The sequence below is a fragment of the Amia ocellicauda genome, chromosome 4, assembly GCF_036373705.1.
Source record: "Amia ocellicauda isolate fAmiCal2 chromosome 4, fAmiCal2.hap1, whole genome shotgun sequence".
NCBI lineage: Eukaryota > Metazoa > Chordata > Actinopteri > Amiiformes > Amiidae > Amia > Amia ocellicauda.
Genome location: NC_089853.1, coordinates 23,884,578 through 23,909,835, shown reverse-complemented (window position 1 = coordinate 23,909,835; position 25,258 = coordinate 23,884,578). Strand labels below are relative to the sequence as shown.

Below are 25,258 nucleotides of genomic sequence, written 5' to 3'. Positions count from 1 at the left end.
TTATATAGGGCACTGCACAGTTTTTGAAAACGTAAGATTTTAAGAGAGGACCAGGAATACATTGTAAGAATACTTTGAAGGAATGTAATGCATGTTTATAATAATATGAGAACGTAACCATCCAAATACATTCTTTGGTCCCTTTTCTGGTAAAACAAACAAACAAACAAATAGGCTACATAAACATTATGTGTCTTAATTAAGAACATGTATTGATAGAGTCTTATAGCAGACCATAAACAAAAAAACAAACATGTAAAGTCAATGTGAGTGTTCCTCAAGAGATTTTTTCAGAAACCTGGCACTGCTTTTAATTCAGTTTTTAATACATAATAAATAATCTGAATGACCTAGGGATAACATTTTCAGTGCAGTTTGTGCCAAAATAGTATTCAGAGACGTAAAATTTGACTGGATTTGACACAATGGGAATCAAATATCAGCAAGTAGAGAATTAAGGAAATTCTGAGCAAAGCCAACTGTTTTCCATAGATTTTCTTAAAAGGTACTGTTTAAAATAAGCTTTGATCTCTAGGATGATTAAATTAATGCAAGTAGGAAAGCAGATTATTTGTCATGTTACATTATGTATTGATCAACAAAATGTTCATTAACAAGACAACACTTAATTCAGAAATATGTCTAAACACTGGAATACAATCTGAATTTTTCACTCTATCCTCTCCTGTAATGTTAAGACACAACACAGCTTACAACAGAACATGTTGAGTAAAGAGGTAAATTTAATTCATGTGTCAAAAGAATGTCCTTTACACCACAACTTTCGGAAATACATTGTCCATTACATCAAATTCACATATACACACAACTGGTGTAAAATACACGCATGTCATTACAGGGATTTATTTATAACATCGTGTGGCAGATTAGTCTAAAGTATGCCTTATTTCCAACAATTCCATTACAAAATGAATTCAGCTTTACATGTGTCTGGGTACATGTAATGAGGACCATATGTTTTCAGTTTTTCTTTCTTCTTTTTTGTGTGTGAAGGGGAGGAAATAACATTGAAACCTGACATTGTATCTGAGAGATACAGAAAGAAACCACAAAAAAGCAATTTTCCAGGAAACAGCTTGATTTTTTCATTAGATATTCATGTAATGTGGTGGTTTATGATTATACCTTTGTTTCCAAAAAATGTATATCCTGTTGATAAAACAGAGTCATAATTTGGGGACTATTTTATTTCTACATTACCGAGAGACAGTGTTTGTTGAACACCTATAAATGCTGTAAAAGGTATATTTTTAAATTTATATATACATAAATATATTGTTTCAGCTTTTTGAGTATAATGTGGTTAAGAAAAATATCTCCTTTTCCACCCCATACTGATGTTCCCTCTTAACTACTTCATCTGTCTGGAAAAACAAGACCTTTGATAGGGAAAGTGAACTGTTCTCCCCACAAAAAACAGCTGCAGGTTTTCAACAGCCTTCCGTCTCTTATGATCCCCACTGTATAAACTCCTGTGGAATTTCAACCTGAGGGAGAGGCATATAATGGAGTAATTTAAATAAATCTCCTGGACCTTCTGTACACACAATAGATCCTTCAGCAAATAAACCATAGCAGCCAGAGACCGAAAAACTGTGAAATATGATCAAATGTTACATAATAATAGAACTTGAGAGTAATTTTAGCAAAATGTGCTCTCTGCTGCAGTAAGTCAGATGCTTAAAAACTACTATAGTTCACACATTTATTTAAAAGCATTGATGAAGTACTACTGCAGATTTTTAAAGTTGTATCTGAATGTTACAGAAAGACAGCCTTGTAATGCGCATCTCAGAACATTTTAGTCTAGCTTTAGGAAGCTACAGGGAGAATGATTGGGTTTAATTCATAATTACTTGATATCTCTATGATGTTTAATTGTTTACACTATATGATTGTATATATTAATGATATTTACAGAACTTCTGTAATGGTACATTTCTCCCTATTGATGTATACTGCTAACCCCAAACTCCCTTCTCCCTTTCTCACAGAACAAACAACTAAATAATGTATTCCATGTGTCAATCGAAATTACTCAACTGGTGTATCTCTTTGGATCCAAAGTGTTTATTATTCATATGGAGCAGACATAATTATAAAAACATTTTAGCTTATAATAACATTTAAGGAAAATTAAAATCATATATGTATGGTTAATTGCACAATCTCTAGACACGCAGCAGGATTTTAAAATATAGCTCAATTCAACTGCTTCCATCTCAAAACCAAAAATCAATATAAAAATAGTGTGTACAATAAATACTATCGAATATCATAATACTTGAAAAGGTGAGTTGTACTTTGTTTGCATCCACGTTTCAACTTTCAATAACTTTCGTTTCGCAGAAATACAAGCCTACCTTAAAACTGTTTGTGTAGCAGTAAGAACTGAGGCCGAAATCTGAGGTTACGATGCAAATGTAGTGAAACAACAAAGTCAACGGGAGAGTAAAGTAAATATTCAAATATTCAATGTACTGACAATTACATTGACAAAGTAGGGCTATATCTGCTTAGTGGTAAACTATATGCAAATTCCCAACAATGAGTAGCAAGTGGTGCAAAGTGCTTAGTGCAATACATTGCTGGTTGTGTTCTTGTTTACGCAGAGCTGCAGAATTCCTCGGATCCCATTGGTGGGGCAGCGCAGATCCGCGCAGAACTGCGGGAATCTGCGCTACATCGACGCGACCGCTGTGGTGACTTGACAGCTGCCCGAGGATATCCGGTCTAACCCGGAAGTTGTGCTTCGGTCGGCTACTGTCGAGTGTGAGCTATGGCTGCCTGCTTTGTGTTGGTCTTACACTATAGCTATTAAATGCTTCATTTATCTAAAAAAGAAACTCTTTGACGTAAAAGGCGCCCTTAATGGACATCATCGTGTGAGAGCTCTCCCTCAGCAATGTTATCGTCGGTGATTTACTCTATTTAAAAAAAGCAATTCGGTCGCTTTTGCATACTCGCGCTCATCACAGTTATTGCATTGCTTTGCTATATTGTAAGGAAGGGGGTTATAGTTTGGTGACATCGATTCTCAATGCCCGAGCAAGGCCCTAGGATGAACGGTTTCTCCCTCGGCGAGCTATGCTGGCTCTTTTGCTGCCCGCCCTGCCCGAGTCGCATCGCGGCCAAGCTGGCCTTCCTGCCCCCGGAGCCCACTTACTCGGTGCAGACCGACGATGCGAACGGGACCAGCAGCCTGCATCTGAACGAGCGAGCGGACTGGCAGTACTCCCAGCGGGAGCTGGACGCGGTGGAGGTGTTCAATACCCGGACGAGCCGGGGAAACCGGGTCGGATGCATGTTCGTCCGGTGCGCCCCGAATAGTCGCTACACCTTGCTTTTTTCCCACGGCAACGCGGTGGACCTGGGCCAGATGTGCAGCTTCTACATCGGGCTGGGCTCTCGGATCAATTGCAACATCTTCTCGTACGACTACTCCGGGTATGGGGCCAGCTCTGGCAAGCCCTCGGAGAAGAACCTGTATGCAGACATTGATGCGGCTTGGCAAGCTCTTAGGACCAAGTAAGTATGAATGCATCTCCTTCCAGTTCCCTGCATAGACATCTACAGGAGTGAGTAAAGCCATGGTGTTACAATCGAGAGAATCGGAAACATTATATCCTCCAACGACCTCCCTTCCCCCATTAACACATTTCCATGGTTACCACTGACAACTTGCTTCACCACCTACATCTTTTGAAACTGTGTATGCATTTGAACAACGCAAGCCCACCCTGTTTTCTTCTTACTTCTATTACCCTGCGCATTGTCTTCATATTCAATTCAAGTTTTATGAAATTCCAGCAAAAACAACCAACAAAATATCAATTTGGCAGTTTCCACAGACCCTACCAATGTGAACCACCTCTCTGTATTCGTATGAAGTTTCCAATCATACCACATACACAGTAACAGAAAGGTTTCATTTAATAGTCAAAGCAATACTTGAATTCTTAATATAAACCTGTCTTTATTGTATAGGTCTTATGCATTAAAAAGCTATATGTATTCCACTTGCCATATATATAAGAATGGATACTAGAGTGATGGAGAGGTATTGTAATAAAAAGGACTAGATACAATTTATATCCGCACTATTCAAACAGTGTTTCCTTGAAGAGTAGCACACTTATTGACTATGCTGGGAATTACAGTATTAGAATGGCATCCAAAAATCACCAGTTGTACATGCTTTCAGTGAGACGTGTGAAAATTTGGGAAGGGCAGCATATGTCACATGGCTGTGTATCCCAAAGGAGATGTGTGTGGGAAGACTAGTATCTGAGTGCAAGTCAAACATGCTGATTCATCTGATGGAATTGGCCACTGAGAGACTGCAGCAAATTGTGCTTGCTTGTGAAGGGATGTATCGATGCTGCTAATTTTGGACAGTGTCCTAACAATGCTGTAAACTAGGTGTACTGTGACTTTTAAGGTGTTAAAATGTAGAAATGTAACTCCGTGTAGGTATTTGTTTTAGGACTGCTGAAAACAATACAGTTGACTTGTTAGTCTCAGTAAGTTGGACTGTGCTCTGATAATGCTCTGAGATCACGGGCACCATATAGCAGGAAAACATGGTTTTGCTTCCGTCTTCAGCAGTGCTGGGTTGCCTTGTATGATGTCAAGACTGACAGTAAATTATGTGTCACCAGGCAATAATCAATTAATACATTGTTCCTCAACTGACTTTTATATAAACTGTCGAGAAGTCACTACATATGTGTGAGCAATATCCACATTATAGACCTATTCATCCTTTTTTCATTTTTGTCCGTTTTGTAAATGTAGCCCAGGACATGAAACATCTTTTCATTCTATTGCCATGGAGGATAGAACATATTATTTTAGCAAATGGACTTACATAGCCTAGTTGTGCATGTGAAAAGATCTATTTCTATCTTGAAAGATGTACGTGCTTATTCAGAATTGTAGGGGCAAAGTCTTGGATTTGAATAATAAAGATAGCATTTTATGGGTTTTGAAAATCTGCCCATCTGTTTTTATTGTCCGGAAACAAGAAGCTCTGTGGCCCTTTGTCCAGAGACAGAACATGGTCTAATCCAATCCTTCTTTCATTTACAATTGTATCCCTTGTTGGAACAATCTTTCTTGTAAAGATGTTCAACACACTTGTCTGTAGCACTGAAAATGGGTCCTTTCATGCCTTGTGTGTCTTTTTTCTTTTTTCCCCAACTTCCATTGAACAGCCTGGACTTTAGTTTGATTTCTTGTGGTGTGCTCTTGTTTTAGAAAGGAGACAAACAAATAATAGTAGCTTTATTTAAATTACCTGTATTTTTAACTTATATTGCCCAAGCAACATAATTTAATTTTTACAGTTTAGGATTATGCATGCATGTAGAAAGCCTATGATGAAAAATTTCCATAACTTTTTATAAAACTGTGGTGTTTGGTAAATCTCTTAAGGATGAGACTAGTTTTGTCTGCAGGTTACACTGGTGATACTTCAGTAGGCAGGGCTCTACATTTTTCCTTAGGAGCACTGTGCCCCTACATTGAAAAATGAAAGGGAATACTCCAAAAGTTAGGGCACACTGAAAAAAACAAAACAAAAAAAACAATGAGTTGCACATCATAAATGGTTCATATTTAATGCTAAAAAAAATTAAAAAATGCAACAATGTTCAATACATTTAAATACAGTGCTGTACAGTAGAGTCTTGTTGGGGGGGCAGTGGCTCAAACCAAAAAAGGGGCAGTTTGTTCCCGGGGGGGGGGCATTCATTACATGTTAAGATTTTTGTAGATTTTAAAAATCGACATTCCCTTGAAGTAATTGCAGCCCTATTGACTATTGTATCTGTAAGTGTGTTTTAATGATGAGCCGGCTACCGCCAGCTAGTAGGTGATTGGATATTCTACCAAATGAACCGCTGCAACACTGGGCCATAAATGTAATTTGTGGGACTTGTAGTTTTCATTGCCTTCTCGGTTAATTGTGACAATCCACAACCGAACTACATTTCCCACATTTGCTACTGTAATAATGATTAGTGTAAAATACCATTATCATAATCATGTCAATGTAGTGTTTCCTTATAGACTTAAAAAAAAAAAAAAAAAAATCACATTTTGCGCCCAAAATGTATTTCACATTCGCACAACATTATTTTTTCTCGGAAATGCGAGTAAAACACTCGCACTGTAGAGCCCTGGTAGGTATGTCGAAGTAGGTGCAGCCCATATCAGGTTCAACAGGTTTGTTCTTTTCTTTCCCCTAGAGTCTGCAGAATGTCACCCACACGTCACAAGGTTTCTGTTTACAGTATTCACTGAGTTGAATTCAATTATAAATGAGACATAACAACAGGTTTCCTATGTAAATACAATTTCCAGAAATCCTTTTTTTAGAACAACACAAACCAAACCTGAAATATTACTAATACTGTAAGCATCCACTTTACACTACACTGTGCCTCAAAGGCAAACCTTTTTATTATTTGCCCTGTACTGTTCAGCGGTTGGCGTAGGCTTTCCTTGGTGTAATTAGAAAATAACCTTCAGATTTAATTTAATGGCAACTGTGTTGGCTTAATTATTATAATAGAAACACAGTTCATTGTTAGAGTGGTTAATCCTGTATCTTTGGTTTATTGCGCAGTGAACTGTTCAGGTTTCAAACAGGAAAAGGCTTTCAACTTGAATCATGTACTTTACCAACAGGGAAGAAAGGCAAAATCCTAGGGAAAGTATTTAAAATCATTAAAATCTAATAAAGAGTGTAGGGTGCTAAATTAAATTTTAGAAAGGCATAACTGGAGTTTAGCACATTTGTTAATATGCTTTTCTGACAGTGCTGTTTAGCATTCAAGGTTATTAACCTTCTTTGAAATTTCACCAGCTGCAGTATTGTAACAGTGTTGAGAAGCTTTTAGTTCCCACCAGTAAGCATTCAGTGGCAACAGCGGGTAATGGGTTGTATATTTTGGCTGGTGCTATGTAAACTGGGATGTGATTTAGAGAGTGCCTGTAGGTTATTTAATCAAAAAGCCTATTGATTTGTCTGTGGTCCCACCGCTGCCGATAATGAATTACAGTTTTGTGCATTATAATTGACATTTAGATTGGACAAAGCTCAAGGCACTTGTATTGCATTTCAAATTTCCACCCCAGGTACTGTACACTGGACATAAAAAATAATATTCCTCTAATCCCTTGTCATGTTCGCTGACATTTTTAAGCCTCTTAAAAATAACCTCTTTTATGTTATACTATTGTTTTAGGTCTTTATTGAATGGGTGTGTTCCCAGACTGCTGTTGGAGTTTAATGAAAGTCAGATAGGCTGCTACGTTAAGAATTCATCAGCCTCCCTCGAACACAACTCAGTCTGACTGACATTAAGAAACGAATAATCTGATGAAAAATGTTTAAAAGCCATTGCATCTTAGAGAGGATACAAGCCCTCGCTTCTTTAAAGGTGATTATTAAAAAAACAAAAAAAAAAAAACACTTGCTAGCCTACACCTCATCCAAACCATGCTTTGAGGACAGATTCTGCTATGCACATTGAGGTTTGCCTAGAACAAAAAACTTTGATATGTGCAGTTGCCTGTTTACTTTAGCATGTGTTTAGTTATCAGTAGCCTATGTGTTAATGATTGCACAGAATACTGGGGATTGTTTAGGTGTAAATCTTTAATTTCTTTGTCTACTTCCTGTTACTCATTGATTTGCTTGGTAAAGACCTTGGATTGTCCCTTGACTCTTGATATGTGGCTCTAGGGTTTTGGAAAACTATGTCCATATTTGTTTAAATAGTAAAGCCCAACTTGTTAAATTAGGTGTAATATTGCATTGGTGCCACTGTGTCTTTAGCTGTATAAAACCTATATTTATCAGTAAATTACATTTTTACACTGTGGATTGTTACTGTACTGTATTACTTAAAATAGCTGATGTTTTTCCCCTTGGGATTTGACGCTTTTGTATATTTTCCTTGTTATCTTTCTCTTGTCACAGCTTCTACTGGCACACTAAGGTCTATATAGTAATTGAAATGCCTACTGTTGTCATGGTAACCTGAAACGCAAAAAGTCAGCTTACCTAACGCAGACATGAAATGACACAAATTAAAAATATATATTTTCGTTTTCATAGTATTTGCTTTCCTTACACCCATATTTAAAAGATCAAGCGTCACTTGAATGTTCGTCAATGGGAATACTGATAAGAATGTAGCATTGTGCTGCAAAAAATAAATACATTGAAGTTTTTGTGTACTGTTCTGTCATCCTGAAGATAAAAAGAAACATAAGCTTCTTAAACCCTAAATCCTAACACTAACATATTTTGCATTCCAATTAATTTACTGTAAACGACAGCAGCTTTGTTTAACTTCAGAGTTTATCAGATATTATAATTAATTCTTGTTTAATAACACATTTTGTTGAAGCATGCTTCAGTTTTGAAGTAGTGCTATTATTGGCTTAATCACAATTGCTGTTTTTTTGAAGCACAGTGCACAGTCTCTGTTATGTTTCTACAAATGACTGCTAACTTGGTGTCTACCAGCAGAACTCACCCAGTGCTCATACTTGTAGACACATTTCAGTACGTCTGACATTCTCAGTGTTTTCTCATCAGTTTGTCACCCTTTTTCAATTTGCCATGCATTTTTATTTTTTACTTAAGTGGCTTTTTAGATCAGCTTGTAAATGGCACAACAATTCCCTGGCTACATTTTTGCCGAAGGCTCTGTGTTCCTGGCACTTTGAGTTTGGTGGACAGCAAGTGACAGCTTTCCTTTCCCATAGAGGTCAGATGTAGGACAATGTGTCTGTGGAGCCTTCCAGGTGGCGACCAGTAACCAGAGGAACCCTGTCAGAGAGGTTCTTAACATTGCCTTTGTTTTGATCAATGTATTGTGTGCTGCGTGCCAGGGATTGCTTCGATGCAACCTCCTGGAAAGTAAAATGCACACAAAAAACTGCAAAAGAAAACCATTGCCTTCCCAAACCATTTAATGAAGATAATGAATCCCTAATTAATCCAAAGCTGCCCTTTTTGTATGTGGTACATCTGATGCCCAAGATCTGTAACCAGGTAAATAAAATAATCTTTTTAGTTACCTATGATTTTATTTTCTCTTCTCTTTGCTCCCAGTTCCCCCCCTAACAAACTCGGCAAGATGATATTCATGCTTCAGCTACGATGAGGTTTAATTTACAAATACTCTGAGACAAGATTGCTGTTGACTGTCCACTTGAGCCTGATGTCTTCTGAATTGGCCAGCAAAAGTTCAATTTTGTCCTTATTACAGTAAAAGTTTATTTTAACGGTTACATTTCATGTAGTGGGCATGTATAACAACATCCCCTTGGTTGCATTTTTCCAGTAGTGATTTGAAGGATTATGGGGCTAGTTTCTGATAGAGTGGAGCTTGAACAAAATCACAATGCACAGTACTCATACAGTGTAAGTGTAATTTGAAAGAAGACATTTGCCCAATAGCAAGAACTGTTTTTATGTCTTTACATCACCTCGGTATGGATATAGCAGGGATGCTGTGATCATGACAGTTTAATGAAAATTTCATGATCATTTTTTCTACCACAGAGTGACTCACTTAATTCTTCTTTGTGCTTCAGTTTCAGTATTTAATAGAAGCATCATAAACCATCAAAAAGTCCTTATTTTATGTGATATGAAGTGTATGGTGTACTTTCATGTTTCATGTGCTGTACAAATTGTGCATGTCCATGTTTAAAGAATCAGTATAATGTAGGCACAGACCTTGTAGTTTTTAAAATGTTATTTTGTAAGTCGCCCTGGACAAGGTTGTCTGCTAAGAAATATATAATAATATTTACAAATAGCATTTTTACCATGTTACTTTTCTGTAAAACCAAGCTGCATTTCAACTGTGCAAAAATTATATTCTGGGGCATCATTGAAGTATACTTTTTAATGCTGGCAGGTGTGACTCTTTAGCCATGAGAAACTAATGTGTTAAAGATGAGATATTCTAGAACTTGGTTTGTTTGATTGTTCCAATTAATCCATTGCTAACAGCACGCTTAGTTCAGGGAAAACTCAGTGGGGAGTTGAGCTTTCAATTTTATGGACTGATCCGAGGTACTGCAGTGGTGGTGGCAGCTACTCTTGAATGAGCACATGACAAACCTGTATGTGACTCAGTACTGTTTTTCAGATAGCCGATGTTGTTGATGGATTGCAGTTACCCAACCCCCACCTTCACCCAGTCAGCTTCACTGCTACAGAAGGTGTCAAGCCTGAGTTGATAAAATTGTTATTTAGGATAACGGAATTACATCCAGCTGCATAGAAATATAAGTGCACAGTGCTCTACTTCAACAATGCGTGCAACTGAAAGTGCCTGTGCCGTCATTAGGAACTGTGAATTAGCCCCGACTGCATGTAGCTTGATTCTGTCGGTCTCCAAATTGTCTCACCGCCCACGCTGTAGGTTCTTCTGGAAAACTTGCCTTTGCCCTTGCACTGTCTCTGTCTCCGACTCTGACCTTTTCACCTACACTTAGAGCCCATAAACACTTCATGAACATTAAATTGTATCAATCTGGGATTAATTCATTACACACATAAGTAAAAGTAGTAAAAAGGCAGGAATGTGCATAAGCACAGTATTAATCCATCGCAGCAGTGAAGCTGTGGTAACAAAAGAAAAGACAAACAATGTAAAGTCACCTGCAAGTTACTGCCATTTTATGAATTCTATTAAACTCTTAATAATTTTTAGTGTCTTGTTGTGAGCCAGGAGTTCAGATGCCTACATACTTGTGTAGTGGTGACCCAGCCTCCTTATAAAAAGAGCAACATGAATAACCTAAAAAGGTTATTCTGCTTTGATACAGGTCACATTTTTTTGGACTGCTTTTTTCTTTGTAGATAGTCATGAAAGCTACGACGTTGATGAGCCAAAATTGAAAATCTTATAGAAATAGTACATACAATGTGTGAATTTGAAAATTTGAGCTCAAACTGTATCTTTTCAGACTTCTATTTTCCCTTTTGTTTAATGTTATTTATATATTTTTTGTTTCTTTTAGAGTATTTAATTATGAAATAATTTGACCATCAGACCCTATTCCATAGTAACTGTAGTTTTCCCACTGTCATGCACCGTAGTTATGTGATAGTCCTTGTTGCCCACTGGGAAAGACTGTGAGCTCATAGCGCATTGCGTGTCACCTTTCAGAAATGAATTCCTGTCGACAGGAGATTAAATTGAAATCAACGGCTGGTTTCGAAAGCAGACCCACAGAGCTGAAACATTAGACTTGGTACTGTACAGTACAGTATGGCCACCAAATCCCCCTGTGTAGTATTGGTATGTTAACTCCATAAATGCACTCGTGGATGTTTGAGTATGTATGTATGTATGTATGTATGTATGTATGTATTTATTTATTTATTTATTCTGGTCGGTTTCCTGTTGGAGGAACTTGAAGCTTCCTTGTTGTGCACATTTCCTGTTTACAAATATTGCTCATATCAAGGATGTGATGTATCCTGAGACATTAAAAGATACTTGCCTTTGTGAGGATCTATTTTAAATGTGATAATGGGTAATCACCTAGCAGACTTGACTTGGATTTTACTTTTATATTCTATAAAAATGATGAGACATGAGGTTAAGATGACACCAAGAAGCACTAATTCAAGGCCTCCTGTTCTGCAGTGCTGTCACATGTCCCCTAGCATTTGCCTAGTTCTACTGTACCTTGAGAAGATCACTCTGACAGACCTTTGAACTCCACTGCTGGTGCATCATCATGTGGCTTCTGATGAGAACTGTCATGCTTTCACTTAGTGTTTTTCTTGTTGTTGTCGTCTCTTTTCAAATAAATGCTTCAAGCAGCCAGGGGAATGGCTGACATAAGGACTCACTCCTAGTTCTTGAAGAAACATTCTTTGTAAATTTGTAGTGGCATATGGTGCATCTTTTTCAGGAATAAGAAAGTACTGAAAGTTTGCCATACTAGACGTGCTTGATTCCTTTAATGCACGCATGATAGGATTCTTATGCCTTAACACAAAGGAATTTATTTTATTATCAGAGACAATCCTTCAAACACATGTAGTTCAAATGACTACATGAGACTCCCTAAATTGGACAGATTCTGATAATTCTCTTTTGTTTTAGTAATAAATAAATAAATAATATAAATTACAGGTACCCACTGAACCAGAATTTTTGCCAATTAAGGGTAGGAAAAAGCTATTGTTAAATATTGTTACAAATAAAATTGTATCTAGCTTGAAATTTCCCTGAGCTGGGTTGCTAACTTTTATCGTGATAGTAGTGTTGCCAAAGAAACATCTGCAGGTTTTCAACTTCGTACAAGAAGTGCTGTATAAATCATGCTCCTGTATACTGCAGTCTTGGATTGAAAGCTTACAGACATAGCCTCTTACTTTGAATTGATAATTGTCTTCCCTCCCTGCCTAAAACGAATGCATATCATATATTCTTCTTTTATATATATTTATTTTATTATTTAATTTTTTACTTTAACAGTGTGTTTAGTACAGCTTTTTCTGAATTCTGTGTGACATGTTTGGGCTCTGCACATGGAAACATGGCACCAGTTTCGGCTGTGTACTCTGCTCTCTGTAGCTTTCCATCCAGGGTTCCTGTTTTGACAAGTGAATATTATAAAGGCAGCTATTTTCCGAATAATGCAAACTTTCCAAATGGTGGTTTTGGGTTTCCTCTGTGATTAGCAGGATGTTATAAAACAGTTTGGTTTGTTGGCATTGAAAAGACAACCATTTAATTATTATTTTTTGGGAAAATGTTTTTTCAACTTATCAGCTACTACCGTGTATAAACTGTATTTCCTTTCCATGTTACATGTCGTTCCTTGGCAATATTGAAAACATTCGTATCCACATTTGCAAACAAGATCCTAGTGTACAGAGTGTTCACTTTTACTTAATATTTAGTGTTTTATTATGTAAATCTATCTGTCCTTGTTTCACTCTTCTCTTAACAACAGAGACTAGATATTATACATCTACAGAACATTTTAAAAATCTAAATCTTTATTGACAAAAGGAATCCAGTTTAAAGACTCCACTTTTTTCATGCATTTCTCAAGCACTTTTTACTTTCTTCTGAGGAGAGAACGTTTATTTTAAATTGTTATGTATGTTTGTTTATTTTAAAAAGAAAATAGGCTTACTGAAAATTTGAGTTGCTTCCTTACATTAAAGTGAAATGGCATTACCCTCTACTGTAGTGGAGCTTCATTTACCATTATAACCTACAGTAATATAGTATACTATGGTACTGCCTTACTCTCGTGTGCTATACTATAGTACAGTGTAGTAAAATGTATGGTTCTACAACCTATAATTTAGTTTTCAATGATGATTTCCTAGATAGAACAGCAGCTCCTTGCTATCCTTAGAGCTGATATTTTCCTCCTTTAATTTATGGGGGAAATTTAAATATCTCGTAATTAAATCCCAATGCATGAGGTGAAGCCAAATCACTGGATGTTTATGGATGGAAAATGTGGTTTGGCTGAAATTCACATTGTTAAAGCATTCATGGCGTGAGCTGACTGTACATCTGAGTTATGGGGAGACGTTCACTATCCAAATATTGGTGAAACAATATTTCTTCGTGAAATTAACTGATTTAACTTTTTTTTTTAATTAATATTATTATTTAATATAAAAATGGATACTATCTACTCGCAACTCTAAACTTTCTTGTCATTGGGATTAATAGGCCTATTAGTTGTGCACTTTACTGGTTTCGGTAATGCAATTTTGGATGAACCCAGAATATCCTTATTAAAGCTCTGTCACTTAAGCACTGTGTATGTCCTGTGCACAGTTTTACTACTTCCCCTCATTTTGAGATTATTTACAATGTTGCAAAGCATAGTCAGTTGTTTTCTGGGAAGTACTAGGAAATAACAGGCAATACTGGAAGACTACCAGTTTTCAACATTGTGAGCTAAGTGTTTCAATTAAATTCACATCCTACCATGTTTGTATCGCTTGCAAAATCCAAATGCTTAGGTAACAGAACACACACTAAGAGGTCCATAACTGAATAGTTTTCTTCATGTAAAAAGTCTTTAAAAAGAAATAAATGAACACTTAACCTCCCAGGCGATTCTTTGTCATTACGCCCACAGTGTACAATTACATTTGTATTAAATATTTTAAATGCCATTCCTCATTAAGGTGTTTGTTATGTTGCTAACACTGATTATATCTTCATATGTATAAATAGCTATAGATCAATTAAATCAATTAGATTGTTCATCATCTTTAAGTGTACTGACTGGGCTGAACTTTGAGTAATCTACACTGTTGACTACCCAGTTGCAATATAACTACCACTTTTTGCCTCAGGATTTAGTTAAACACCTTACTTTTTATTGAATAACACAGGCAACAGTCCAGAGTCGTCTTCCTTCTGTGAAGTACATTATACAGTGGGGGAAAAAAGTATTTGATCCCCTGCTGATTTTGTACGTTTACCCACTGACAAAGAAATGATCAGTCTATAATTGTAATGGTAGGTGTATTTTAACAGTGAGAGACAGAATAACAACAAAAAAATCCAGAAAAATGCATTTCAAAAAAGTTATACATTGATTTGCATGTTAATGAGGGAAATAAGTATTTGACCCCTTCGACTTAGTACTTGGTGGCAAAACCCTTGTAGGCAATCACAGAGGTCAGACGTTTCTTGTATTTGGCCACCAGGTTTGCACACATCTCAGGAGGGATTTTGTCCCACTCCTGTTTGCAGATCCTCTCCAAGTCATTAAGGTTTCGAGGCTGACGTTTGGCAGCTTGAACCTTCAGCTCCCTCCACAGATTTTCTATGGGATTAAGGTCTGGAGACTGGCTAGGCCACTCCAGGACCTTAATGTGCTTCTTCTTGAGCCACTCCTTTGTTGCCTTGGCTGTGTGTTTTGGGTCATTGTCATGCTGGAATACCCATCCACGACCCATTTTCAATGCCCTGGCTGAGGGAAGGAGGTTCTCACCCAAGATTTGACGGTACATGGCCCCATCCATCGTCCCTTTGATGCGGTGCAGTTGTCCTGTCCCCTTAGCAGAAAAACACCCCCAAAGCATAATGTTTCCACCTCCATGTTTGACGGTGGGGATGGTGTTCTTGGGGTCATTCCTCCTCCAAACATGGTGAGTTGAGTTGATGCCAAAGAGCTCGATTTTGGTCTCATCTGACCACAACACTTTCACCCAGTTCTCCTCTGAATCTTTCAGATGTTCATTGGCAAACTTCAGATGGGCCTGTACATGTGCTTTCTTGAGCAGGGGGACCTTGCGGGCGCTGCAGGATTTCAGTCCTTCACGGCGTAGTGTGTTACCAATTGTTTTCTTGGTTACTATGGTCCCAGCTGCCTTGAGATCATTAACAAGATCCTCCCGTGTAGTTCTGGGCTGATTCCTCACCGTTCTCATGATCATTGAAACTCCACGAGGTGAGATCTTGCATGGAGCCCCAGACCGAGGGAGACTGACAGTTATTTTGTGTTTCTTCCATTTGCGAATAATCACACCAACTGTTGTCACCTTCTCACCAAGCTGCTTGGCGATGGTCTTGTAGCCCATTCCAGCCTTGTGTAGGTCTACAATCTTGTCCCTGACATCCTTGGACAGCTCTTTGGTCTTGGCCATGGTGGAGAGTTTGGAATCTGATTGATTGATTGCTTCTGTGGACAGGTGTCTTTTATACAGGTAACGAGCTGAGATTAGGAGCACTCCCTTTAAGAGAGTGCTCCTAATCTCAGCTCGTTACCTGTATAAAAGACACCTGGCAGCCAGAAATCTTGCTGATTGATAGGGATCCAAATACTTATTTCCCTCATTAACATGCAAATCAGTTTATAACTTTTTTTGTTGTTATTCTGTCTCTCACTGTTAAAATACACCTACCATTACAATTATAGACTGATCTTTTCTTTATCAGTGGGCAAACGTAAATACTTTTTTCCCTCACTGTATCTATGGAGAGCCAGCTTCACAGTGTATCAAACTCTTCACATATCTTTTATTCCATGCTGTGATGTCATGGTGACTATGATAAAATGAAAATACTATCAGTTTTCCTATTGATCTAACTATTTGGTCTTGTTTGTCATCTTACCTTGTGTCCCTGCTTCTCTGATTATTTATGAATCTCTCAATGCACGCTACAGCCATGTGCTAATACATGTCAGTCACAGGGCAGCTGTTGCAGATCTGTATTACCCTTCTGCCTTTAACATGCCACGTCTTTTTGTCTGTGTGTGCTCAGGTATGGAGTGACTCCCGAGAACATAATCCTGTATGGGCAAAGCATCGGTACAGTACCCACAGTGGACCTTGCCGCCCGCTACGAATGCGCAGCTGTCATCCTCCATTCACCTCTCATGTCTGGACTACGAGTGGCCTTCCCCGACACCAGGAAAACCTACTGCTTTGATGCCTTTCCAAGGTGCGTTACAATGTTGGCTTGAGTACTTCATATTAGGGCTGGGCGATATGACCAAAATAGAGTATCGTGGTATTTTTCACATTTTTGACGGTATGACAGTATTTTTTAATGGCCATTTTATACTGTTCATAAAGCAAAAATAATAGGACACAACTGACATTGAATTACGTTTTCCTGTTCTGTGTCAGTTGTCTTGAAACCAAATCATGCCCACACTATCGACGACGCTCCTTTCTTCGGGACAGATTCACTGGGGTCATTTTGCTGTGAAGTTTCAGCCACACTACTCTCCTCCATCTTGTCTTCATTCATTGTGCATTGATCACGTTTGTTTGTTTGTCAACACGCAATACACATGGAATTTATTGTCGATATTTGGCCGAGGTGCATTCATTCCAGAACATGGGTTGCATTTGAGAAGCGCAGATCTGTGCAGAGACTCACAGATGCGTGTTAGTGCAGTGTTTCTGCCTGACGCCACTAAGCCCCGCCCACAGAAATCTGTGCAGAATCGCACAGCGCAGCGCAGCTCTGAGAAGCTGCTGCGGGAGGCGAGCTGTGGCTGTGAGACACAAGATTGTGCAGAAATCAAGAGGGACGTGTTCAGCTGAATGAAAACTAATACTGCCCCCTTTTTAGCAGAGGCGAATGTCAACTTTCATCACACAATGAAGCTGTGAACAGCATTAATTAAGTAATAATTAAGTTGTTACTTAAATAATTGGCAATTCTATTTTTTTAAATTAAAACTAAAATATAAAAATAATAAATCATCCAATCACATCGATTTCTACAGGGTTTGTGAAGAAAGGTGGTCGCATTCTTGTATCGCAGATTTGTGCAGTTCTGTGCATATCTGCAGGATTCAACCTATCCCATTGGTGGAACTGTGCAGATCTGCCGAAGATCTGTGGAAATTTGCATTACACGAACACTATCGGCGTTCTTTGATTAGATGCGTCTCATGTCAGAGAGCGCAGTCTCAAGCAGCCGTGCAGCAAGTTGTGGGATGCACAAACACAATCCAGTTTATTGGTAGCTGAATGCTATGACTCAATGATACAGTAAATAGTAAATTTAAAACTTTAAAATACCGATATGAAGGTATAGTAAAAGTCCAAACCGGTCCGTATATGTTTTTTACGGTATACCGCTGTAGCAGGGGTACGATACAGTACACACAGCACCCAACGGCCTATCCCATCCATACGGGGAGGTCCTTTTCTTTCCCTCCTCTCCACTGAACAGGCGGCACACGCATGAAGACCATCTGATGATGCAATCAGTGTGGGAATAGCAACCCCCCTCCCCCTGTCTCCCACCAGCATTCTTTTATTTATTTATTTAATTAATTAATTTTTATTACATTTACTTGATGTCTGCAATGGGGGCTGTATATTAAGTTAGACCGGAAATGTTTTTACTGCCTCAAGCTACGGTCGTTAAGTGTCGGTGGTATGCCCATCTTTTAGGCTTCATTAAAAGTATTTAAGTTGCTGCACAGAGTTTCTCATCCTCAGAGCTCCCACGATACAGCTTTTTTTTCAGCAAATAAGCAAAATTACCTCATGGTTTAGTTTTATTTTCTTGTTATCCTTTCTACAGTTTTGTCATTCGCGGGTGGACAGTTTAATTTGATTTGGTAATTTGCATGGCAATTTTAAGAATGTATGTGTTAATGCAGGATTCATGATTTGTTTGCTGTAGAATTTCCATTTCATTTCTGTTCTCATAATAGTTTATGAAAGAGGCTTTAGTGTAATTATCAGCTCCTAATAAATCTGTAAAGTCCTTTTTTGTGACTCATTTCAGTGGCTTGTCAACATGATATAATGCTTTCCAAGTTCAGCATTTCCTTACCTTTAAGTTCCTGTAAACTAACATATCATTTAGTTCGGGATACCAACCTCTTCTGCCTGTCCATCCCATTAAATCTGTAAAAGAAAAATTGCTTTCAGTGAGAAACCCGAGCTTGTCCAGAGTATATGTATTCATATATTAATTTAATTAAGGCCTATACTGTCTGGGGTTGGTTGGGGTTTTTAAAGATAAATGATGAGAACTATTTATAATGTATGATCTACTGCTGTAATATTTTAATCTTTAAACAACATTAAACAAGTAGAACCTGGTATTATTTATAATGTTCAAAGTCTGAACTATGGTGCATCTGTCAATTAAACTACTGTCTGCAAAATAATGGCACCTGTCTTGTATACATTTGTTTTCATAAAATATAAAGGTGTGCTGGTATTGAACATATTGCATTGATTTTTTTTTTCTTTCTTCCTGTTTGACCAAACAGGCTGTGCTCCAAGCGCTTTTGATCAAATAGATACAATCTTTTTGCCCAGACAATAACAGAAATTCAATTGGTGGTTTAGATGCTGATCACATCTTTCATTTCTCTCTTTATTAATTTGTAATTATCACAGTACATGTTTTATTTACATAAATGCATATAAAAAGTTAATCCTAGCTTCTTTTCCCATTAGCAAAATGAAAAAAGTGGAATGTAGATTTAGAAGATGAATAAAAAAAAAAAAACAGAATTGTCTTGGGGCCCGCCCTAAAGAGAGAGAGACAAAACATGAATGTCTGGAAGATTAAACAAAGAAAATCTACAATATTGCCTAAATGTGCCTTTCTGTTTTTGATACCCCCTGGTTTATTTCACACTAAATTTATAACATGACCTTATATGGACAGATGGCCACCTGTTCTTGACCATTTAAAGCAACAATAGAAAATCTTCCCTAGCATTGTTCCATGGAACTTTAAGCTTTTCTGGATGTTCAGTGCCAGCTGTCATAATCTTTTACATTTGGAAACATCTCTTTGAATTGCTTTCTGTAATTTCTGTCCTATTGCTATGAATAATAAAGCCCAATTCTATCTACCCCTGTTCACCTGTGAGAATCCTCACTGTAAACCTCGCCCTTGGCTTGAGCACATAATGCAACTCCTGTTTCACACAATAGAGACACATCCTAGCCTGGAAGTAAACATAGGAGATTTATTTTTTTATGTTTATTTATGACCAGAGGAGGAAATGCATGCTTCCTGATCTCTATAATCCGGGATGTAGTATGGTTAAATCACTCGTCTTGCGTAGCTGTTGAATCATCATCAAACAGAAAATATTAATCATTTTCACAGCTGTTATTTGGATTTTACTATCGGTATATAAAATGAGTGCGGTCAGGGGTGAAAGGACTGTAAGAAAGGGATCTTTTATAGAGAGATGTAATTATTTATATATTGTTTCTCCTTTTAACGCTGGGCCTTATTGATATTTAATGTTTGCAAATACTATATTACCTGCAGGATTGTGGCTTTTGAAGACTCAACACTGCATTTCCTGCATTTGACGATTTCCATTGTGGTTTCCTTGGGTTAAAATAGCGACTTGTGGTCAATCTCTCTATATCCTCACTGACAATTACCAGGTGAATGACCAGCTTGTTTGAGCTTCAAATCCATGGCAAGAGGTAACTGTATGCTGGTGTCTGTAGGGTAGTTTGAGAAAAGCACATGCATTCCACCTTATCAGACCAAAATGCTTGATAGCAAGCAGATGTAGGCCTATCTGTTCACATCCTTTTAATAATAGTGCTATGTTCGAGATTTTAAAAAGTGGTTCCCTTGACTTGCCAAATAACAATGCTTAATGAAAGTCTGTAACTGTAATCGTAACAATGTAGAGCGGCCCTGATCCAGTAAGTAACTGAAATTCAAAATTAGAACTAAATTAATCGCTCCCATTCAGATGGTAAGTTAATGAAGATAATGTGGAAGATTAAGTTTGACTGAATGAGCAATGTGGAATTTCATTATTCTTTATATGTACATTGCAGTATGTAATTTTAACTGCAGATGACATTTTGTGAAGAGCAAAGCCTTCAAAACTGGTCACAAAGAGACCATTCTTTTCTGCTACAACTTTGCTTTGTTTCCGAGAGGATGTTAAAGAAAAGTCTAATTAATGATCGCCACAGGCAGTATCAGGCTGCTAATAAAAGTTTTTGTGATGTTTTTTTCAGGACTCTGTCCTCCCACTGATGAAGAGCGGGAGCACGTTCCTCTCGGTATTGCAGCTTCACTTTACAGAGCCCTTGAATTAGACTGTATAATGGCCAACAACTGTCAAAGATGAAAAGAGAACCTGGCGGCCGAGTCTTGTGTATCCAGTAAAGGCTATTCTCTCAGAATGGGGCTTTATACCATCGTTCTATGACTCTTTAAACCTACAGCTGTTCTGCCCCATTATCATCTGTGTCAACATCCTGCATTTGAAAGATTAGTCGGGGGATCAAATAACTTAATACACGCTGCTTAGGATTCTGCAGGCTCCATTGTTTCACTTAGAATTTTATTCACGGACCTTTGTGCTATTGGGCCGCCAGCCACAAGAATAGTGGATTTATTCTGGAGTTATTAAACCCTGGGCATGTGACTTCAGTCCAGTGTACGGTACTGTATTTTAGATCTGTTTTTTTCCTTAAACGTGAAAGTTGTACCTACATTTAATAGAATAAATATCTCGGATCTGTAATGTATAGGATTTTGTTTAGAAGAGTGCCATTGTGAGGCATTTACAGTGAGACGATGAAAATTTAATGAGGTTTCTGTCTCTGTAGATTTGCAGGCTGCAGTGCAGTGTGGTTTGGAATATTAAGTGAGTCTAATGTGAAGTTTGCCAGTAGGGTCCTATTGGCAGCCGCCGAGTTGCCAGCGCAATGCTTCCTGTAGCAGTCTGGACAAAGTCTGGGTGACTGGCGAAAGGAAGTGGTTAGGTGCAGCTACATTTAAATCTCTCGCAGTATAGGTGTTTTTTGTAAAATACCTGAAGCAGTATCCTGCCCCAGCACTTTCCCAGTTCAGTTACTGTTCTCATTAATTCACCCAGTTCATATAATTGGTGCCATTTAACCACAATAACAATAGACGTGATCTGTTTAAGCAAATAGCCACAATGTCATAAGCATTATGCATAGTAATATGATTTTGTCTGATAATCTGAAACAGAGGATTCAGTTTGATGGTAATTATCCAGTTGGTCTGAACACAGAGGATAATGCGTAGGAAGAAAATAGCCTATTCTGCATTCTCTAGGAGCTTCACTTTATTTCAGTTTTTTTTTTGTATTTATTTGTTACGCACAGTAGTACTCCCTCCCCCCTCCCCCCTCCCCCCAAAAGAGAACTCTTACTTTGCTTTGAACATCAGTAACACCCACAAAACACCTGCAGAGTGAAAATTAAGTTCTGGCCTTTGAAGTGTACTGTGGGTGATCGTGTGTTTGTGGTTTAAACCTGTACAGAACAAAAAAAAAAGTAATTTCTGTGGTTTTTGGACACCTTTCTAAAGCAACAGGTAACCAAAGTGCAAAAGACTCTTCATTTTTACATCCTGTGTTTATAAACCCTGTCATTTTTCAGCTATAGCAACATTAAGAACAATTATATTAACCACCATCTCTGGGGGTTTGAACTTGACAGTAATACTGCAGAACTATACCCAAGGAGAGCTTACTGTCATAACATGTGTTAGGAAATAAAAATCCTTTTGCTTTCTGGGAGATTTGTTTCCCGGCCCATTCTTTTTGTTTTGGCATTTTATAACCAAATCAATTTATTGTAATTACATGCTTGGCTCTTCAGGTAAGCCTGATTTTGGAATATCTTGGTAATAACTGTGAGATAAGCAACTATGCATGCATGAATCACAACCTACTTTCTACAGTCTACTCAAAATTAAAATGAAACCTATAGAATCCCTTTTTGAATCTATGGGACATACCGATAAAGCCGGACTAACACAAGGCCGATTCAGAAGCACACAGTTTAATTCGAAACAAATTGCCCTACTTTCAGGATTTAAAAGCTTCCTCACATAATTTCTTGCTTCTTATGTGCCTGCAGTAACAGAGTCCCTGCTCTCTCCTTTCCTTGCTTCCACCCACCCTCACGTACTGGTTGTGTTACTGTCTTGTGCTGTGTGCTGAAATGTCCTCTCTGTGTTACAGCATTGATAAAGTGTCCAAGGTAGCTTCCCCAGTCCTGGTGATCCATGGCACTGAAGACGAGGTGATCGATTTCTCCCATGGCCTGGCCATCTATGAGCGCTGTCCCCGGGCGGTGGAGCCCCTGTGGGTGGAGGGGGCTGGACACAATGACATTGAACTTTACGCCCAGTACCTGGAGAGACTAAAACAGTTCATATCCTTCGAACTTCCAAACTCCTGAAGCCCGTGGAGGACCGGACGAAGAAGAAGCAGCAGCACTTACGGCCCTCGGGCGACACTACTCCTAACCCGAGGGAAGACCTGACCTGTATTTGCACATGCTTTATCTGGATTCCTCTCATAGCCTGGGGACTATGAAGAACACCCTCTCTACGATTTGGGTGTGTTTAAATGTGATAATAACTTTGTATTCTTTTGTACCTGAAGAAATCAACAACAAAAAATTGCACCTCAATATTCAATTGCTGATTAATTTTTTTTTTTTTTCCCTCCTCTTGTCTTGCCAATTTTAAAATAACTAAAGGATAACTGCTCAACTGACGCACTTTTCAAGTGCAAGTGTTTGTAACATCACTTGAAGGTTCTTTGGCTATGGGTTATTTGTCTTTGTTTAATTGTTTTTGCATTCCTATTTTTTTATTGTATTATTATTTTATAGTTAAAGGGGAAAAAAATAAAAAAATAAAAGCTGGTTCTTACACCAGTCTTTCATGGCTGGTTTTCACTCTGGACTCCGTAACCCCGTCAGGTTTTAAGGCTCTGGGAATCTACCCTTGCGTATGAAGTTTCTAGCTGTGGTATTGTAACTGGAAAATGTTGTGGTGATGAGTTTTATCTAATTATTTGTTTTATTTTAAACAAGGATCCCAGCCTCCATAACAGGATTTTTCTCAGTGTTGGATTGGAGGTGATTTTATTTTTATTTTGTCCTTCAAAGCAGACTTTGAAGCACGGTGCTTGATCTTTCTGAAGCCAATTCCAGCAGAATTGGTGCTCGAGTGAAATAAGGGTTCAGCTGGCATCTCCTTTTAAAGTAACTGGGATAACCCAACATTAAATGTGTAAATTTATCTGTTTAAAAAAATATAGAAAGAAAACTATGAAAAGGGCCTTATCAGTTAGTTCCCCCTTTTTATTATATCGGGTGCTCCTGGCTGTTTATCTTGTTATAGTAGACTCTGCTTAACTAGATTGATTGATTACAGATGGAGGACTTCAATTCCAATCATGAGTAATCATTATCTGAAATGTTTTCTTTCGGTGATACAAAGATGCTAATGTGCAATGAGAGTTTTTCTGTTAAATTTACCCTCTCATACTTCTTGCTCAAAATCCACCCTCTACAACTTTACCAAAGTGGAAAAGGGCCCCTGAATTTGAAACAAAAAGCAACATAGTGGTGAAGATAAAGATTTTTTAAATAGTCATGTTTCATGGTTCAAGAACTGTGGCAATGTATGTGTAGGGAGAACCATGTTCACATGTTGTCTTTTAATCTCAATTAATTGGAAGGTTTTTGAAATGCATGAATGCTGTTTGTCGATCTCATTCATAGACTTTTTGTTAGATTTGGGGAAAAAAATTATGATGTATTGTCCCAGTTTCCTGATCTCAGTGTAAGGCATCTGCTTGGTTCCCAATCTGTACTGTACAAAACCTGAGCCGACTTCTACACACCTAGGAATTTATTTGAGTCAATAAAAACATCTAGTAAGTGACTTGCCTGGAGGCCTTTCAGTTCGCCCTTAGAATGTAGTTGTTTTAAATTCTGTGACTTTTCACATGAAGAATATCCGTGAATCATTCTAATCAACCCCATAATCAACTGTGAACTGTAGCTTGAAAACTGATCAAGCCCTATTATTATTATTATTATTATTATTATTATTATTATTATTATTATTATTATTTTATTAGAAATGACAAACTTTGCTGTGTTTTTAGTCCCCTCATTTTTTTTTTATACCGAAATTTTGTATAAGGTTTTTTCAGTAATTATTAATAAATTTACACATTTGTGTTATGCTGAACTTTTTTTATACATATATATCTATACATAAAAACAGATGATTTAAGGGTATTTTAGCTTACTTGACTTTGACACTGGAATCACAATATGCATATATAATGCAGAACACTTATAGGGTACACACACTACTAGTGTAGATTTTATTTAAATCAAAAAGCCTTAAATGTACTGTAAGACTGAGATTGATGTAAAACTGATGAAATTGATGTTTAGTTGCTTAACGGCAACATAATGGTTGTAATGGAATAAAGGATGCATGGAATTATGAAAAGAAAATGTTGTTTTTCATGTCCTTATTGAATATAGTTATTGTTTACAGCATGAGAAAGTACAATGATATAGAGGTGTGCTCAAATGTGTTGGTACCCCTCCACAAAAAACAAAGGATTCACAATTTCCTCTGAAATATCTTGAAACTGACTAAAGTAATTGGCATCCACCATGGTTTATTCCATATTTAATAGAAATCAGACTTTGCTTTTGATATTGTTTTTCAACATAATATTGTAAATAATAAAAAAAATGGAAATGGCATGGACAACAATGATGGGACCCTCAACCTAATATTTTGTTGCACAACCTTTAGAGGCAATCACTTCAATCAAATGTTTCCTGTAGCTCTCAGTGAGACTTCTGCACATGTTAACAGGTATTTTGGCCCACTCTTCCTGAGCAAACTGCTCCAGCTGTCTCAGG

General features: G+C 37.7%; 1 protein-coding gene and 1 long non-coding RNA gene across 2 annotated transcripts; one reads left to right on the top strand and one right to left on the bottom strand.

The window, feature by feature from the left end:
- Positions 1-725: 725 nt before the first annotated feature.
- LOC136748878 (uncharacterized) lies at positions 726-2,555 on the bottom strand. The gene is made up of 2 exons (XR_010816642.1): positions 2,385-2,555; positions 726-1,508 (listed from the first exon to the last, which is right to left on the bottom strand). It is a non-coding gene; the product is annotated as an uncharacterized LOC136748878 (long non-coding RNA).
- Positions 2,556-2,752: 197 nt separating this feature from the next.
- On the top strand, positions 2,753-24,838 carry abhd17c (abhydrolase domain containing 17C, depalmitoylase). Its single transcript, XM_066701504.1, has 3 exons — positions 2,753-3,549; positions 16,326-16,505; positions 22,534-24,838. The coding sequence occupies exons 1-3, from the start codon at positions 3,062-3,064 to the stop codon at positions 22,751-22,753; spliced, it is 888 nt and encodes a 295-aa protein (XP_066557601.1). The 5' UTR covers positions 2,753-3,061; the 3' UTR covers positions 22,754-24,838.
- Positions 24,839-25,258: the final 420 nt, after the last annotated feature.